General features: G+C 41.2%; 1 protein-coding gene across 3 annotated transcripts in view; it reads right to left on the bottom strand.

Moving 5' to 3' along the window:
* Window positions 1-20,543, bottom strand: part of CEP85L (centrosomal protein 85 like) — a 207,359-nt gene that overhangs the window by 149,216 nt on the left and 37,600 nt on the right. For 2 of the 3 annotated variants that reach the window (XM_036871170.1, XM_036871168.1), the window contains exon 2: window positions 7,304-7,412. In XM_036871170.1, coding sequence (XP_036727065.1) covers window positions 7,304-7,385 — 82 coding nt within the window. In that variant the 5' untranslated portion in view covers window positions 7,386-7,412. Of the gene's footprint in view, window positions 1-5,755; window positions 6,145-7,303; window positions 7,413-20,543 lie in introns of those variants that run through there. The other variant, XM_036871171.1, reaches the window with a different exon arrangement.

Here is a 20,543-nt window from a genome sequence, read left to right as displayed (position 1 = left end):
TGATCTTGAATCTACTATCTTTAAAGTAATTTAAAAATCTCTTTAAAGTAATTTAAAACCTTACACCAGTTCAGATGCCCTAGGCAGAATCCTATAGTCAAGACTCAGTGACTGTTCAATGTAAGGCATCCCAGGAGACAGTACCGCTAGTTTTAAAACTGAATGTCCCAGGCAAACCCAGATAGTTGGTCACCCTAGCTTGAGAAATGGTAAGGGCAAAGAAAGCAACCCAAACACTCACTGAGAACTTAGGTACCAATTCTATGTAATAAAATGTGCAGACTCGATTAGAGAATCTTTAATCCCTACTAGTTTTAAATTTTTAAGTCTCTCACTGGAAGTATGCAGTGGCCCTGGTCCATTCTCTTCCGTCTCATCTTACATGGCCTCTCGGAAGCATGCGGCTCTGGTGGTGCAGACTCGTTCCTTCAGTCTCCTCTCCTCTGGAACACCACACTCTGCTGGCTGTACTCCTACTTCACTGGCTGGTCCTTCTCAGTCTCTTTGGATGGCTCCTCCCTCCTCTATCTGACCAGAAAACGGTAACCTCTGCTGTCTTCTCGATACTCTATGTGATCACATTTAAACACCATTCAGGCACAGGTAACTCTCAAAATCCCTACCTCCACCTTCCCATCTCCCCACTGAGATGCAGACTTGTATACCCAACATCTCACCTGAACCTCTCAAATGCATCTCAAACGCCACACGGCTAAAACAGGACTCTTAATTCCACTTATCTTCCTCACATTCTTCCACACCTCAGAAAATGGCGCCACCATCCATTATAATTACTGAAGCGCCAACTAAGACATCATCTTTGATTCCTCTTTCCTTCATTTACCACCCCCAAACCATCAGTAAATCCTGTCAGCTTTATTTCTCGAGTATATTCCAGACCCATTCTGTTCTCTCCTATCCAATCTTCCCACTCTGATCCAAGCCATCATCTCTCACCCAATCACCGCAATGACCTATTAACCGGCTTCCCTACTGCCAATCTTTCCCCCACTGCGCCATAATTTCTTCCCCCACAAAACAGCCAGGAGTGATCTATAAACACCAAGGACAGGGATATCTGCTTCATCTCCCCAGGACACAGAACACAGAACGAGGTCTGCCTCACAGTAGCGCCCAGTGTGCTGAGTGAAAGAATGAACAGTCATCTCCCCTACCCACCCACAGCTGCCTTCCCCTCACACAGAAAAGAACCCAAAATTCTTACCAATTCTTACAATGCCTTACATCAGGCCTCCCTCACCTCATATCCCTACTCACTGCGCTCCAGACTCACTGACCTCTGATATTCCTCAAGCTCCCCAAATTCATTTCTACCTTGGAGCTGTTTCTATACCCTCTGCCTGAACACTCCTGCCCTCGTGTCTGGCTCCTCATCACTCAGGTCTCAGAGCAATGTTACCTCCTCAGAGAGGCCTTCTCTACCCAGATCTACCCATACTACACCATCTCACCCAGCTCCCTTTTCTTCATAGTACTTAACATTAGCTGAATTATCTTGTTAGTTTACTTACAGACTGTTTCCTCCCTACTAGAACGTAAGTTCCCTTAGAGCTGGGACCCTATCTTTCTTGTTCAATGATGTATCCCCAGAGCCTAGTACAATGCCTACCACACAATATTTACTGAAAGAATGACTCATATTTACCAAGTACTTATGTACGTGACAAGCACTATGCTAGGTAACAACAATGAATTTTTTTTAATTAAAGAAAAATAGAAAGTCCAAGTAAAATATTAGTATGAAGAGCAATTTGATGTTCTTTTATGTTGAACAGTCCCGTTCTTAAAATGACCTTATACAATAAATTCCACTTGGTAGAATATTATTTTGCCAGTGTAAAAAATATATATCCTTAAGTAGTAACAATAATTAGTATTTCATTTAGCTTTAGAAGTTATCTAAATGATCACATTGTTCATTTTTTAATATACAATTTGAAGGAGCTAATTAAGCTATAACTCAGTAAAATCTGAGAGCCTTCATTTCTTCATCTTTTTCTCAGAGTACAAATATACACATTTCACCCAGTCAGAAAACTCAAGACTGTGTAAAAGCTTTCCGTTCTCAACATACAGAAACATTCAAAACAGAGGCTGAACTCACCATTTACTGCCTGGCCTCAGATTAATTTACCAGCTTCATTCAAGCCAAGAAGCTATCAGTAATAATCAGGTTCATTTCACAAAAGTCATCACTAAAGTTGAGATTCACCCCTCATCCCCCAAAGCCTATTATAAAAGAACATGTCCAAATGAGTTTAGGCAGAAGAGTTATGTTTCATTGTTATCAGAGTACTTTTGGGTCCATTTAATTCAGAACCACAGAAAAACTTTGTATTTGACATAATCATACCAGTTACTACCACCATCATTATGACATCACTAAATACCTTATGGCCAGGAATCAACTAGGAAAAGGCAGATTTAAAGCTTGAGGCACTGAACAAATGACACTTCTTCAGATTATGTAAGTATTTTCTATAACATTTTCTTTTCAGCACACTTGAAAACTATCATATCCTACCTCCAAATGTTTTAAGGGTTAAATGTATTAATATTTTGAAAGTATGATTTATAAAAAGGAACAAATTCAGTATACCTAAGTATAAGTACTCAAAATATCCCCATGTCATACTAGATTTTTAAAACCTAAGGGAAATACATCTATCTTTCATCCAAATTTGAAACTATTATACATTTTGAATAACAGGATCTTCTCAAATGCACTCAACCAAATGTATAAAAGACATACCACTTGTTCTATTTAAAATTAGCTTTCTAACCACACTTGCCAATTGGAAAAAAAAGGAGGGGGAGGGTGGCCTTTTGTTTGATCTTTGTATGGAAATATAAGAAAATATTCACTTTATTTTCATTTATAACAATAATATCTGTAAAGCTGAAAAACTGTGGGTAAAGCCAAAACAAAATTAAACCCTAAAGAAAAGGTCAAAAGTTCAGTATTTTCCAAACCACGCTAATTAGTCCCACTTGTTTTAACTGCCATTACCTTAAAAAGAAAGTTTTCTCCAATTTTTCAGAACACTGGTTCTACATTACCTTTGGTTTTCCCTTTAGTTACATAACTGTATAAACAAACCAGTTTTAGGACACCCAGAATTAACCCACATACTGAGACAAACTCATTTAAATACCAGAAATAATTTACATATCTCTGTCTTCACACCGGCCATCAAAACCAAAATGATTGCTGATAAATTCAATCAGAAGACTGGTTCCTTCTGCTTTCAGAAAAGCTCGAAAATCGCTCAAGGTAGTCAAAAGATAATACTGGACAGTGTTTCAAATATATAAATTTCCTTTAAATTCTAAGAAAAAAATGTCTACATGAACCAAGTCAGAGGTCATTACCTTGACCTTCACTGTCTGCTCATTTGCTAAAGAAACCACACAAGTTTTTCATCTAAGGTATAAATTTTTAAACTAAAAAAATTTTAAAGATTTGCTTGGCTCAAGAAGAGAATAAACATAATTATATCACTATTCTGTAAAAGTAATCTATTCTCAGCATATAGCTGAAAAAAAATTTTTATTGGAAAGGCATGTCCTGACTTACCAAAGGTTTATCACTGTCAAAGGTTAGATAAAATATATTTGTTGTAAAGATATACTGTCCAAATTTATTAAAATTGGGTAGTATTTATAAAGTATCTTCTTCCACTATATTCTTTGTCACAGCAAAGGTTTAGAGGGTGCAATATAACCTCAAAGTCCTTCCTTCAGTTAATTAAAAATTTCTAAGCACTATGATGTTTTCTTCTTCATAGAAAACAATGGAAAAATGGATACAATGCTTGGGGGATATTAAGCCTTCAAACATGTTATTATTACAAATAAATTTTAAGAGGTTAGGTTACAAAGACATTACAGATGGCTTCTGACATGTACAGATAAACTGAAACCATTCCCTCCAGCCTCTAGGGATAATGAAGTACCTTCTCACTCACTGAAGTTACTTTGACTGCAGAGTTTGTAAGCACCCAGTGAGCATCAGAAACCTCTCAAGTGCTGTCTCCTCTTCTTAGGACAAATGGTATACATTTCAGAGAAAATAATTTCCTACTTATATGATTTTTTTACTAAACTCATGCCTACGTTCAATTCTATTATTTCTAAAAGTGTTGCAGGACCAAATTTAAGAGAATGATTTCAAATCTAACTCTGGATTTAAAAAATTTTATGTCTAGATCTAACGTACAGTATGCTACTACAGTTAACAATACTGTATTGTATGCTTGAAATGCGTTAAGAGGGTAGACCTTAAGGTTTTCTCACCAAACACACGACACAAAAAAATGGTAACTATGAGGTGATGGATATGTCAACTAGTTTGATTGTGGAGATCATTTCACAATGTGTGTGTGTATGTGTGTGTATATCAAAACCAAGTTGCACATATTAAATGTATCTATCAATACAATTTCTATTTGTCAATTACACCCTAAATAAAGATGACAAAATTATATGCCTAAAAAAAACCCCACATCACAAATTTCTAAACTATCACAGAATTGCATTATTTGAAATTTTAATAGAAATCTGAGTTTGTGCCTGATATTTTTTAAATAGCAAAAATACTACCAACAAAAAACCACTTCCAAATGCTTCTGCTTTTTTGTTTCGCAAACAGTTTTGAAAATGTATACCAAAATGTCAGTTACACAAGTAGAGCTCATTTTGTGTAACAAGGTTACTTAATAGGAGTCCTAGAAGCACCTAAAGTTGTAGGAAAATTTTTGTGTAAGTACATATGGCGGTTTTTTCTGGATAAATGGTCCATATAACTTGCAGCTTCTCATGGGGGGTTCAAAATTCAATTAAGATTAAACTGCGTGAAAGAACCGTCAACGTCAGATAACTTGTCACAGGCAACCCAAGCCTTATTTTTTATATCACAAATTAGGGGACGATTTATCCTAATTTGGCGGCTCCTACACAACTTTTAAGTGATGCAGGCATGAAATGGCTGTGCGTTACAAACAGCTCTCTTCACACACCCAACGCGGCAAACCCCCAATTTTCCTTGAAAGGGCCAGGGACAGGCAAACGGATTAACACCCCTATTGCTCAAAGATCGACTGGCTTTGGCAGGACATGTCCTCCAGAGAGGGCTGCTGGGCGGTGACCAGGTCTCAGTGAGGGGCTGGACCCCTCGGCGGGCACTTGCAGCCAAGGCATCACCAGCAGTCTCCTTCCGCCCCAAAACGCGCCCTAAAGTAGGGTGTGCGGACGCGGCTGCAGCAGATCCCGGTCCCCCTGGCGCGCGCCGCGCCGCCGCCGATGCAGCACGGTCGCAGCGACCTTCCCGCCCGGGGCTCCGTGAGCCCCGTTACCCACGTCGGCCACACAACCCACGAGAAAAAGGGAGGAGGACGCACAACAAAGCTTAACCCGAGGAGGCCCAAGCGAGCTGTAAGTTGGGGCGCCCGGGCTGCGGCCCCAGGAGGAGCGGCCCGGACACCGAGCCGCGCCGAGCCGGTGCGCCGCGATGCAGGGCGGACAGGGCCGGGGACGCGGGGCGCCAGAAGTCAGCCCGCGGGGCCGGGCGTCAGCAGCCGGGAGGAAGCCGGGCTGGCGGGCCGGCGCGCGGCGTCGGGGGCGGGCGGCCAGGGGGAAGCCAGGCCTGAGGAGGGAGGGGAGCGGCGGCGGGGTCCCGAGGCGCCGCGGTCGGCCGCGACCCCCACCCCAGCCGGGGGCCTGTCCCGTTACTTACACGCCGGGAAGCTGCGGGCTCCGCCGGGGCTGTCCCGGCCGCCGGCCTCCGGGGCCAGGAAGCGCCCCCACATCTCGGGCGGGAGCGCCGAGTGGGCCGGGGGCGCCCGACTCCCCACGTCCGTCCTCCCTGCCTTCGCCTCCGGCGGCGGAAACTTGTCCGGAGCCTGGGCCGCGGCGGCACCGGCGGGGGAACCAGAGGGCGGGCTGGTTAACGGCCGCTCAGCGACGGGCGGGGAGCGCAGGGGCCTGATTCGCCGCGGTGGCGGCTGCCATGGTCGAGCCGGCTCGGTTGAGGCCCGGGCCGGGGAAGCGGCGGCTCCGCGATGTCGGCGATTCGGTCCCCGGCTGCGCCCAGCCTCAAAGGCTCCAGGCGAAGTTGCAGCTGCGGCTTCTCTCCGCCCCCCTCCGCCGGGGGAGCCCGAGCCGGAGCTTGTGCCCGAGCCGGGGAGGGGCGGGGCCTGGTGGGGGCGGGGCCTCGGGCGCTTACAAAAGGCGTGCGCAGCGCCGGGCGGGGCTGCGGACGGGTCCCAGCGGGTACCCTTATTCCCCTGTTCTCCGCAGGTGGTGATTAGTCGCTCAGACACACCAGCTGCATCCCTCCTTCCCCATCCCCGCACCCTGCGAAATGAGGAGAGGGAGGAAACTTGGCCCCGGGCCCCGTCTTTTGGTTCCCCTTCCCCCCCACACCTTGGGTAATCCCTCAGGGCCTTCAGGGCATATCTCAGAAAAGGGCGTGGAAGACCTGCCCTCCCTTCACGACTGCTTGTGATGAAAGAGGTTTCCTCGGGAGGGGCTGAGGGACTCCCAGTCTCATTTGGGATTGGGATTAAAGTTGTCATCATGCATTCCATAAGCATCGTTTATAGATCACTGTGGAGGATAGAGAAGTGGTCATTTTCCTCATCCCGCAAATTCAATGCCTGGGGGTGGGGTGGGGGGAGAGAACAGGTACCAAAATATCTACGACACGGACACCTGCGAAGAAAAAAGCAGGAGAAAAGCCCCAAGGTACTCAGTACCAGAAGGTTCAGGGAGGGGCTGTAAATTTTAATCTAGTAGCCCAATGTTTCAGATAAGCAATCAGAAAGGAGTGAAAATGGCACAAAAATGTGTAATGGGAGTGTAACTGCCTTACACCCTAAACCTTCATGTTCCTTCTCTGCCTAGTCAGTTCCCACCCTTCACCTGAACCCAGAGTGCAGGAGCACAGAGAAGGAAAAAAAGGTGCAGCAATCTCTTTTTAAATCTTACTTCTCATGGGCAATATTTATAATCCTTCCAATATTTAGATCTAAAATAGTGCATTTAATAAATATTGGTCGGGCACTGTAGAAGGAGGCGAGCTCTGCGCATGGCCGATGAATCAGGTAAACCAGAAAGCAGGTCCCTAACCCTCAACAGGCTTTGAGTCCAGTGATGCTTTTTCCTGTTTTGGATGTTTGCTAACAAAGGCCTCATATTTGTATTTAAGCACCCTGTAATTGAGAAATACTGCTTAAAACTTTTAGAGGTTAAATTACATCTAGGTGTATAATCTATCACTTACCACAGCTGTCTTGTAATTTATCAGATTGCAGTTTTACATTTAGGGTCCCCTGGGTAGAGTTCCACTTATTTCTCCAAATCATGAGCGATTGGCCAAGGGTCAACTGTTTCTAAGGACAGAAAGTGACAGAAACATGAAAAAAAAATGTGACTGGTTCCTTTCTGTGATTTAAATGTACATTAGTTCATGTAATATGACGCATGCATAGCATAGGTTCAAAAAGAAACCTAAAAAAGTAAATTCTAAAATGAATTATCAGAAGCTATAGAACCAGATGAAAGTATCCTTTTTTTTCATCATTTATACTTACCATACTCTCATATTAGGTATAGCATTTATTAAATACCAAACTTTTTTTGCACAGTTCCAAGAAATGTATGAACTATTGCAGATATATCTCAATCCTTTGTGAGTTTAATATATACTTATTGTTATTCCAAAACTCTGCCAACTTCCACTCAATTCTAAGCAGTGTTTTTAAAAAATCATTTACTCAGGTTTTCTACGTGTTTTTATCAAACTGAAGGGCATGCCACTATATACACCAAAAAAGTATGTGTGAAGCTGAGACTATGTAAAATATTTCAATACTAATTGAAATAAGAGTAAAAGCAAAGAGAAAAACATGTTGCTATTTTGGAAGTTGGCACCAAAGATAAAAAGTTTTGTGTTCCTACTAATTAAACTTGAGAGGATAGAGATCTAATACAATTTAAATGACTGAAATACTAAGAATATTATGTATACGAGGTAAACTATAACCATCCTTTTTTTTAATCATATGAATTCTGAATATATATACAGTTGATCCTTGAACAACACAGGGGTTAGGGGGTGCCGACCCTCTGTGTGGTAGGCATTTTCGAGTGTAATTTATAGTCACTCCGAATCCCCGGTTCTTCAGTATCCATGGTTTGACATCCGAGGATTCAACCAACCAGGGATCCTGTAGTACTGCAGTATTTACTATTGAAAAAATCTGCATATAAGTCAACCCACACAGTTCAAACCCGATTGTTCAAGAGTCAACTGTATACTGAACTGAGATTTCCCTCCACATCCATGACACACCCAGTATCCACGGTTCTCAGAATGAGTAAAATCAGTCATAGCACAAGACTGAGAGACAGGACTACCTAACCATTACTAAGCCCAATGTTGTAAACCAGCATGTTTTTGTTTCATTGTAACAGTAGGTAAAGACCATAAGGAGGATCTTACAAGCTAAGACATTTATTACAGAACTTCAATATTTTAGTAATTTTTCATAAGTAGAGACAATACAAGTAAGTAATGAAAACAGTGATTGTGTATGCTTCTGTGTAAATATGTGTGTGTGTATATATGTATATATATACATAGTTGCTTAGGTGAAATTTACATGCTTAATGTTTTGGGAGAGGGCTTTAAAAGAGGAAAATAGTACTAAAAACACCATAGTTAACATCAAACCATATTAAACTCTTCATTTGAAATACTGCATTAAAAATATACATTATTTGGGGGGCTTCCCTGGTGGTGCAGCGGTTGAGAATCTGCCTGCCAATGCAGGGGACACGGGTTCGAGCCCTGGTCTGGGAAGATCCCACATGCCGCAGAGCAGCTGGGCCCGTGAGCCACAATTACTGAGCCTGCGCATCCGGAGCCTGTGCTCTGCAACAAGAGAGGCCGCGATAGTGAGAGGCCCGCGCACCGCGATGAAGAGTGGCCCCTGCTTGCCACAACTAGAGAAAGCCCTCACACAGAAACGAAGACCCAACACAGCCATAAATTAATTAATTAATTAATTAATTAATTAAAAAAAATATATATATATACATTATTTGAAAATGAAAAATAAATGTTGCATTCATAAATCTTAAATTCTTTGGATATGAATCTCTGAACTGATTAAGTTGAACTATCTTACATGTATTTTTCTTATGTAAATTTATCATATTGGCAAACGACAACCACAGAACTGAAGAGTGATATAACGATGGGTAAAAGTGATATTTTAACATTAGAGGAGATTGGTTCAAGATGGTGGAGTACAAGGACGTGTGCTCCCTCCCTCTTGTGAGGGCACCGGAATCACAACTAACTGCTGAACAGTCATCGACAGGAAGACACTGGATCTCACCAAAAAAAGATACCCCACATCCAAAGACAAAGGAGAAGCCACAGTGAGATGGTAGAGGCGCAATCACAATAAAATCAAATCCCATAACCGTTGGGTGGGTGACTCACAAACTGTAGAACAACTATACCACAGATGTCCACCCACTGGAGTGAAGGTTCTGAGTCCCACGTCAGGCTTCCCAACCTGGGGGTCCAGCAACGGGAGGAGGAATTCCCAGAGAATCAAACTTTGAAGTTTAGCGGGATTTGATTGCAGGACTTCAACAGGACTGGGTGAAACAGAGACTCCACTCTTGGAGGGCACATGCAAAGTAGTGTGCATATCAGGGCCCAGGGAGAAGGAGCAGTGACCCCATAGGAGACTGAACCAGACTTACCTGCTAGTGTTCGAGGGTCTCCTGCAGAGGCGGGGGGTGGCTGTGGCTCATGCGGGAACAAGGACACTGGCAGCAGAAGTTCTAGGAAGTACTCCTTGGTGTGAGCCCTCCCACATTCCGCCATTAGCCCCACCAAAGAGCCTGTATGCTCCAGTGCTGGGTCGCCTCAGACCAAACAACCAACAAGGAGGGAACCCACCCATCAGCAGACAAGCGGATTAAAGTTTGACTGAGCTCTGCCCACCCGAGCAACACCCAGCTCTACCTACCACCAGTCCTTCCCATCAGGAAGCACCCACAAGCCTCTTAGATAGCCTCACCCACCAGAGGGCAGACAGCAGAAGCAAGAAGAACTACAGTCCTGCAGCCTGTGGAACAAAAACCACATTCACAGATAGACAAAATGAAAAGGCAGAGGACTATGTACCAGATGAAGAAACAAGATAAAACCCCAGAAAAACAGCTAAATGAAGTGGAAATAGGCAACATTCTGAAAAAGAATTCAGAATAATGATAGTGAAGATGATCCAGGACCTTGGAAAAAGAATGGAGGCAAAGATCGAGAAGATGCAAGAAATGTTTAACAAAGACCTAGAAGAATTAAAGAACAAACAAACAGAGATGAACAATACAATAACTGAAATGAAAAATACACTAGAAGGAATCAATAGCAGAATAACCGAGGCAGAAGAATGGATAAGTGACCTGGAAGACAGAATGGTGGAAATCACTGTCACAGAACAGAATAAAGAAAAAAGAATGAAAAGAAATGAAGACAGCCTAAGAGACCTCTGGGACAACATTAAATGCACCTACATTCGCATTATAGGGGTCCCAGAAGGAGAAGAGAGAGAGAAAGGACCCGAGAAAATATTTGAAGAGATTATAGTCGAAAATTTCCCTAACATGGGAAAGGAAATAGCCACCCAAGTCCAGGAAGCGCTGAGAGTAGCAATACTCATATCAGATAAAATAGACTTTAAAATAAAGAATGTTCCAAGAGACAAGGAAGGACACTATATAATGATCAAGGGATCAATCCAAGAAGAAGATATAATAATTATAAATATATATGCACCCAACATAGAAGCACCTCAATACATAAGGCAAATGCTAACAGCTATAAAAGAGGAAATCGGCAGTAACACAATAATAGTGGGGGACTTTAACACCTCACTTACACCAATGGACAGATCAACCAGACAGAAAATTAATAAGGAAACCCAAGCTTTAAATGACACAATAGACCAGATAGATTTAATTGATATTTATAGGACATTCCATCCGAAAACAGCAGATTACACTTCTGAAGTGCACATGGAACATTCTCCAGGACAGATCACACCTTGGGTCACAAATCAAGCCTTGGTAAATTTAAGAAAATTGAAATCATATCAAGCATCTTTTCCGACCACAACACTATAAGCTTAGAAATAAATTGCAGGGAAAAAAACGTAAAAAACACAAACACATGGAGGATAAACAATACATTACTAAATAACCAAGAGATCACTGAAGAAATCAAAGAGGAAATCAAAAAATACCTAGAGACAAATGACAACGATAACACAACAATCCAAAACCCTTGGGATGCAGCAAAAGCAGTTCTAAGAGGGAAGTTTATAGCAATAAAATCCTACCTCAAGAAACAAGAAAAATCTCAAATAAACAATCTAACCTTACACCTAAAGGAACTAGAGAAAGAACAAACAAAACCCAAAGTTAGCAGAAGGAAAGAAATCATAAAGATCAGAGCATAAATAAATGAAATAGAAACAAAGAAAACAATAGCAAAGATCAATAAAACTAAAACCTGGTTCTTTGAGAAGATAAAAAAAATTGATAAACCATTAGCCAGACTCATCGAGAAAAAGAGGGAGAGTACTCAAATCAATAAAATTAGGAGTGAAAAAGGAGAAGTTACAACAAACACCACAGAACTACAAAACATTATAAGAGACTACTACAAGCAACTCTATGCCAATAAAATGGACAACCTGGAAGAAATGGACAAATTCTTAGAAAGGTATAACCTTTCAAGGCTGAACCAGGAAGAAATAGAAAATATGAACAGAGCAATCACAAGCAATGAAATTGAAACTGTGATTAAAAATCTTCCAACAAATAAAAGTCCAGGACCAGATGGCTTCACAGGTGAATTCTATCAAACATTTAGAGAATAGCTAACACCATCCTTCTCAAACTCTTCCAAAAAATTGCAGAGGAGGGAACACTCCCAAACTCATTCTATGAGGCAACCATCACCTTCATGCCAAAACCAGACAAAGATTCTACGAAAAAAGAAAATTACAGACCAATATCACTGATGAATATAGATGCAAAAATCCTCAACAAAATACTAGCAAACAGAATCCAACAGCACATTAAAAGGATCATACACCATGATCAAGTGAGATTTATCCCAGGGATGCAAGGATTCTTCAATACACGCAAATCAATCAATCTGATACATTGTATTAACAAATTGAAGAATAAAAACCATATGATCATCTCAATTGATGCAGAAAAAGCTTTTGACAAAATTCAACACCCGTTTATGATAAAAACTCTCCAGAAAATGGGCATAGAGGGAACCTACATCAACATAATAAGGGCCATATATGACAAACCCGCAGCAAACATCATTCTCAATGGTGAAAAACTGAAAGCATTTCCTCTAAGATCAGGAACAAGACAAGGATGTCCACTCTCTCCACTGTTATTCAACATAGTTTTGGAAGTCCTAGCCACAGCAATCAGAGAAGAAAAAGGAATACAAATTGGAAAAGTAGAAGTAAAACTGTCACTATTTGCAGATGACATGATACTGTACATAGAGAATCCTAAAGATGCCACCAGAAAACTACTAGAGCTAGTCAATGAATTTGGTAAAGTTGCAGGATACAAAATACACAGAAATCTCTTGCATTTCTATACACTAACAATGAAAGATCAGAAAGAGAAATTAAGGAAACAATCCCATTCACCATTGCAACAAAAAGAATAAAATATCTAGGGACAAAACTACTTAAGGAGGTAAAAGACCTGTAGTCAGAAAACTATAAGACATTGATGAAAGAAATCAAAGATGACACAAACAGATGGAGAGATATACCACGTTCTAGGATTGAAAGAATCAATATTGTGAAAATGACTATACTACCCAAAGCAATCTACAGATTCGATGCAACCCCTTTCAAATTACCAATGGCATTTTTTACAGAACTAGAACAAAAAAATCTTAAAATTTGTATGGAGACAGAAAACACCTCGAATAGCCAAAGCAACCTTGAGGGAAAAAAACAGAGCTGGAGGAAGCAGACTCCCTGACTTCAGACTATACTACAAAGCTACAGTAATCAAGACAATATGGTACTGGCACAAAAACAGAAATATAGATCAATGGGACAGGATAGAAAGCCCAGAGATAAACCCACGCACATATGGTCAACTAATCTATGACAAAGGAGGCAAGGATATACAATGGAGAAAGGACAGTCTCTTCAATAAGTAGTGCTGGGAAAACTGGACAGCTTCATGTAAAAGAGTGAAATTAGAACACCCCCTAACACGATACACAAAAATGAACTAAAAATGGATTAGAGACCTAAATGTAAGACCGGACGCTATAAAACTCTTAGAGGAAAACATAGGAAGAACACTCTTTGACGTAAATCACAGCAAGATCTTTTTTGATCCACCTCCTAGAGAAATGGAAATAAAAACAAAAATAAACAAACGGGACCTAATGAAACTTAAAAGCTTTTGCACAGCAAAGGAAACTGTAAACAAAACGAAAAGACAACCCTCAGAATGGGAGAAAATATTTGCAAAAGAATCAACGGACAAAGGATTAATCTCCAAAATATATAAACAGCTCATGCAGCTCAGTATTAAAAAAACAACAACCCAATTTAAAAAATGGGCAGAAGACCTAAATAGACATTTCTCCAAAGAGGACATACAGATGGCCAAGAGGCACATGAAAAGCTGCTCAACATCACTAATTATTAGAGAAATGCAAATCAAAACTACAATGAGTTATCACCTCACACCAGTTAGGATGGGTATCATCAGAAAATCTACAAACAACAAATGCTGGAGAGGGTGTGGAGAAAAGGGAACCCTCTTGCACTGTTGGTGGGAATGTAAATTGATATAGCCACTATGGAGAACAGTATGGAGTTCCTTAAAAAACTAAAAATAGAATTACTATATGACCCAGTAATGCCACTACTGGGCATTTACCCAGAGAAAACCATAATTCAAAAAGACACATGAATCCCAATGTTCATTGCAGCACTATTTACAATAGCCAGGTCATGGAAGCAACCTAAATGCCTATCGACAGACAAATGGATAAAGAAGATGTGGTACATATACCCAATGGAATATTACTCAGCCATAAAAAGGAACGAAATTGGGTCATTTGTAGAGAGGTGGAGTGTGAGGATACCTCATCTCAAGTCCCTGATTCCTGGGAGATACAGAAAATGAATCCCACCTATACCTTTGGCTCCAGAGTTGTGTTGCAATGGCTAATGAGAAAGTAGGTAAGATATGGATCACTGAATAATGGAGCAGTCCTATGGGTGGGCGGTGAGGCTGTGAAGGATGAAATTAAACCAAAAGATAAAGTTTAGTCTTCCAGGGACCATCAATGTTTACTGGAACTGCTGAGGACTGACATCTTTGTCAGTGGAACTTATTATGGTCACCACCTGGTCATACTGAGCCTCAGAAAAGATTCAAGGTCATTTACAATGAAAGGGGACAGCAACCTTGACAAACTATAAAGAAACAAATTCTTCCCTACCTGTCTTCCTTTTCAAACACCAAATGGATATGTGGAAGGAGGGAAGTGTGGAATTCAAGAAAGCTGATCATGCCTTCACTAAAGACACACACACACAGTTTCCTATCTAACCTGCACTAGTGGAGAAGAGGACTGGTTTAATAACAAAATGTCCAGACTGTTATGAAATTGGATTGGGATGTATTCAGTGGAAAGAGGAGTTTTCAATAGAGTTCACTTGGTAGCAGTTAGTGGGGAAAAAGCTGAGGGTATATATTCTCAATGGTTTGAGAATTTTCACTAAACTGATTAAATATTTTATGTAATCCTGAAAACAATCTGCCATCAACTGTTAATATTAGCTCCATTTTAAAGACTGAGAAGGGACTTCCCCAGTGGCGCAGTGGATAAGAATCCGCCTGCCAATGCAGGGGACACAGGTTCGATCCCTGGTCCGGGAAGATCCCACATGCGGCAGAGCAACTAAGCCCGTGCACCACAACTACTGAGCCTGCACTCTAGAGCCCGCGAGCCACAACTACTGAGCCCATGCGCCACAACTACTGAAGCCTGTGCGCCTAGAACCCGTACTCCACAACAAGAGAAGCCACCGCAATGAGAAGCCCACGCACCACAACGAAGAGTAGCCCCCGCTCGCCACAATTAGAGAAAGCCTGCGTGCAGCAACAAAGACCCAACGCAGCCAAAAATAAATAAAATTAAATCTTTAGAAAAAAAAAAGACTGGGGAAAAAAGACCTAGAAGTTAAATAAGGCCACATAGGCAGTAAAGAGCCACAATTCAAATCTAAGCTAAGGAGCTTTCCCCATCATGCTCTTTAACATGTTGCAAAACAAATATTATAAGATTTTTCTTCCGGTGCCATGTGAGAAGGAAGTACCTAATTATAGGATTTCTGTGTAGTGTTTAGGCTTCAGCTAAGACTGGAAACCATGTGACATTAATCTGTAGTATTGTACGATTTTCTTTAGCTGAGGCCATCATTTTGAGTATAGGAATAAAGAAGGCAGATGGATAAACACGATTTTGCATTGTGGGCACTTAGGGAAAAGGGGCAAAGAATTTAAGGATACTGGCTGGAGCATGGATGAAGTGATGGGGAACTGGGTCTAGCCTATCTGGAGAAAGCAGTGATGTCAAGAAAGGGTGAAATGTTGAGAGAAGGTTCAGGGAGTAAGGGAGTGGAAGTTTCACATGAAATCAAACAGCAGATATAATGAGAGTAAGGGAGCGAATGGTGGAAAGATAGGGCATTAAGGTGAACGGGTAGCATGTTGGAGTTTCAGATTTCAGAGGTGGGGCAGTGGAGGAATTCAATCTATGAGGTAGCACTGGAGTTGCTTCTCTCTGATTTCCCTTCAAGAAAAACCTTGATGTTCATCCACAAGGACATTCAGTCCACAAGTGGTTAGCACCTGCGGGATCTGCCTTAGCTTTGGAGGCCTCTCTTTTCTCGCAGAGCCCCAGCCAATGGCTGAGCATGGCAGAGATACTGGGGCCTGCCAGGCTTTCCAGTGCAGAACCCTTCTAATCATCAGTCTTTGTCCTCTAGCTCCTCATTGGATTGACTGAGACCTCATCTGATATGCACTGTGGTCTGAGCCTTTCCTTTCCAATCCTATTTCCTGCCCCTTTTATCTCTCACAGGTGTTACCCTCCAATAAATGTCTTACACTCCTAACTCCATTTTAGCATCTGCTTCCCAGAGAACCCAACTGAAACAATATGTGAAGATAAAGATATAAAACAGTTAGATTTTCATCTATGTATCTGTTTGTTGTAAATAGTAAAATGGGGGTTCTTAGAGCATGATGAAAATGTTTCTGAGGACTGTCAACCGAGGATGAGTTACCAGAAAGGCAGCACAGAGCAGCACGGACTGACACCCGACAATGGTATAGATAAATAAGCACCTTACATTTTGAACAGCAGAGGAAGGCAGGATTGAGAGAAACAACAGGTTTGAGTGGACTCAGAATGCCACTTGGGCACACATGAAACTCATGGGACAAAGTCCTCAATAGTCCTGCCTGGGGTGGTCCAGGCAGCTGCTGCCCCAGTTGGACACGTTTGCCGCTATCCAAAGTGCTTCCAGAAGCAGACTACAAACTTGTGCAACTTGTTGAGTTCATTGAGGTCCACAGGATTTAATTAGCTAATTAAAAGTAATTAATTTGTTACAACTTCACTACTCAAATAATTTTAAAACATTAAGACAGTTTTCACAGTAGCTTTGTTACTTCTAGGTAGTAGGTAGTATTCAATTCAATAGCTCTGTTAACTTTGGTAAGTTTTCATTCCAAAGAATTTTCCCCGTATTGCTTACACAATGGAAGAATGTGTAGGGATCTCTGGAACTGTAAATAGAGCTAATATCACTAAAACAATCCCTAGAGTGACCTGGGCTGATTGAAAGAGTGGACATTTTAGCTAAAATTTCAATGGAATTTTAACAAGTATTATAATATATTCAGAAAATAAAAGACAAGTCTAGCTATAAATTCCGGATTTATGGGGGAACTAATTTCTTATCTTTGTTATTTTTTTCTGATTGTAAAAATAATACCTACTAAAAAACTGAAAGAAGATAGTATATAAATGTTCATTACTTACTCATTTAGTAAATATTTGTTGAGTACCTAAGTAGAGCAGGAAAAAGTAGGGACAGGTATGAAAGTTTGGCTTACTTCGCTATGACCCTTTATAGCTTTTGAATTTTCTGTTTCGTAAACATACATAGATATCTATAAGGTGTGGGTTGTTTGGGGGTTTTAACCCAAATTAGCTCTCAGAAAAGATGGAGTCACGTTGTGCTCCAGTCCTTACAAGTCTCTAATATTATGGATCACTCTCTTACTTTATTTTGATCAACAACAGACTGATTGGAGAAGTCATCTAGCTTGATGTAAATTCAATCTATAAAATCGGGAATCTGTATTTTTTTAAAAAAGATAAATTTAAAACATAAAATGTACTACAGGGCTTCCCTGGTGGCGCAGTGGTTGAGAATCTGCCTGCTAATGCAGGGGACACGGGTTCGAGCCCTGGTCTGGGAAGATCCCACATGCCACGGAGCAGCTGGGCCCGTGAGCCACAACTACTGAGCCTGCGCGTCTGGAGCCTGTGCCCCGCAACGGGAGGGGCCACGATAGTGAGAGGCCCGCGCACCGCAGCCCCCACTTGCCGTAACTAGAGAAAGCCCTCGCACGAACCGAAGACCCAACACAGCCAAAAATAAATAAATAAATAAATAAAGTAGCCATAAAAAAAAAAATTTTTTTTAAATAAAAAAATTAAAAAATAAAATGTACTACAGTAATTACTACATTGTAGTGATTAAAAATACATATTAAATGTGAAAGTGGGAAAAAGGAACATATCTTGTGTTATTGTTAAGCAACAATATTGTGTTGACATTTAACCATTTCACTAATATCTCAAAATTTTAACATGTCAAGTTGTCCCAAACTTGGGACACATTTTTGAAAATGTGTCAAAAAAAAATGGGGATCACCTTATATTTGGACATATCTAGACTAACTTAATTAAAATTAATTCATTAAAATTGGTCTACTTTTTTCTCTACTTTGAGCCATAGTCAAGATATTTCTTAAACATTTCTAATTTCTTATAATGTTATATTTGGGGCATCTATTTTAACATACTACCCAAAACTGAATTCAGAAGGAATAACTTCTTATAGACTTTTCTTACAACCCAGTAAGACTTAAAAGTTTTTAAAAACCTAGAATAACCAATTTGTATTTTTATTATAGTGACTGAGACTTTTTAAAAATGTTCTCTGCACCTTTAATCGCCAATTACTGAACTGCAAAATTGCAAATGAAAGCACAGAAAAGCCACCTGAACATCAAATATTCATTATCATAAGTACTCACAGAGAATCTGAGATGAATTAACAATGAACAAAGCATCTAAAATTAAATTCACACTCCTCATACATATATTATGAATGATGACAAAATAAATTACAAAAGATATATATATGATATACATAAATTTATATGACATTTTCCTAATTGGGATATTATATAAATCTTTATATTAAATAATTAGGTACTTTTTTCTTCCATTACAGATATCTCCTAATGAAGTTATGAGCAAACTTTAGCCTTAGTAAAATTGGGCAAGTTATCTACACTGTGACAATCACTGAAAGATAACTGTTTTCAACTGAGACCAAAAGATAGAGATAGCGGTAGGATTTATTTTCATTGTCTTAAAAAGGTGTATGATTTCAGCAGGAGGCACCTGTAGTGACACTAAGGAGGCAGGGTATGGATTGGGGGCATTTGACCAGCGTTGGGGAGAACAGAGCCAAAGGCATTATCCAGAGAATTCTGCACAGCAGTTGCCTGAAGGCTGCTGCCTTCTTTGCTCACCCTTGAATGTCAGCCTGGTTCTGGCCCAGGCCCAAGAGCTAAGTTTCAGATCACAGCAGGCTTAGGAGAACGGTGCAGACTGGAACATCTAATCCCACCCAGCTTGCCCTAAAATGGCCCCTGAATTCACCCAGCTCCTGAGCCTGTTGCCTGAAGCTGTTTCTAGAAAATCGAAGCAGAGAAGAGCACTGCAACTTTTGCTCTGGGTTTGAGTTTGGGTTTTACCATATCATTTTTTTAAAGGAATTTTCATCTCCCTCCATACCATCTCAGGACAGATTGCTTAACATTTCTTAGAGGAAATGAGACTCAGTTAGCAGGTGAGTGTGTATATCTCCGTGTTTCCACGGCGTAGGTAGTTATCACCCTGTAAGTACCTACCAGCTACACGGGAAGCCAATACCAGGCACTGTAGTTTTTCTGTTGTATTTTCATCTAGGGGCTTATAATGAATTCCCTTAGAATGTTTTGGTGTGTATGGGCATTCTCCTGCTAATACAGTCTCCAGTAAGAGGTGAACTTTCTCGGCTACAAGGTGGCTTTCTGCTGAGGTGACTGCCGGCTCCTGGAGAAGTTCTGCTGAAGGAGACCTACAGTGGGAGCCACAGTGAAGCGCGTGTGCCTTGATCCCTTTTCACATACTGGCAAAAGGCCAGACCCAGAGCATTGCTCCAGTGAGTAGCTGGGAGAATTGTCAGATTGCCAGGTGAGGGGTAGACTGTCATTTATAAAGTGATGGTTTTTATAGACTCCCAGTAACCCATACTTCAGCCACTTACCTGAACCCTGTGGTTTCTGGGAGAAAAAAAGAGCCAGATTATTCCCATATTGGAATAAAACCAAAACAAACACTGTATTTAGGTTGGCGGGATCTATATCTTTTCAAAATACTTTAGTATTTAGTTCAGTAAATAGCCTTTCCGTGATCGTGTCCGTAACTCACACTTTTCCTGAGTCTTGAGATGCTCTCTGCTCCTCTAGTTGCCATTAAGGGTCCCTCAGTCTACCATGCCCCGGGGGCTTTGTCACGTTGCCTGTAACTGCCTCATTAACTCCCTCCCCTCTTGGGTTATCTAAATCTGGTTTTCTTTCTTCTTTTTTCTTTTTTTCAATAAATTTATTTATTTATTTTTAAATTTTTTGGCTGCATTGGGTCTTCATTGCTGCACCCAGGCTTTCTCTCGTTGCAGTGAGGGGGAGCTACTCTTTGTTGCAGTGCTCGGGCTTCTCATGGCAGTGGCTTCTCCTGCTGCAGAGCATGGGCTCTAGGCACGCGGGCTTCAGTAGTTGCAGCATGCGGGCTCAGTAGTTGTGGCTCGGGGCCTCTAGAGTGCAGGCTCAGCAGTTGTGGCTCACGGGCGTAGTTGCTCCGCAGCATGTGGGATCTTCCCGGACCAGGGATTGAACCCGTGTCCCCTGCATTGGCAGGCGGATTCTTAACTACTGCACCACCAGGGAAGTCCCAGGTTTTCTTTTTTTTTTTTTTTTTCCCCTGGTTTTCTTAAATATGATAAGAAGAATGT

Source organism: Balaenoptera musculus, chromosome 12 (assembly GCF_009873245.2).
Source record: "Balaenoptera musculus isolate JJ_BM4_2016_0621 chromosome 12, mBalMus1.pri.v3, whole genome shotgun sequence".
Classification (NCBI taxonomy): Eukaryota; Metazoa; Chordata; class Mammalia; order Artiodactyla; family Balaenopteridae; genus Balaenoptera; species Balaenoptera musculus.
This window is presented reverse-complemented; position numbering and strand designations above follow the sequence as displayed.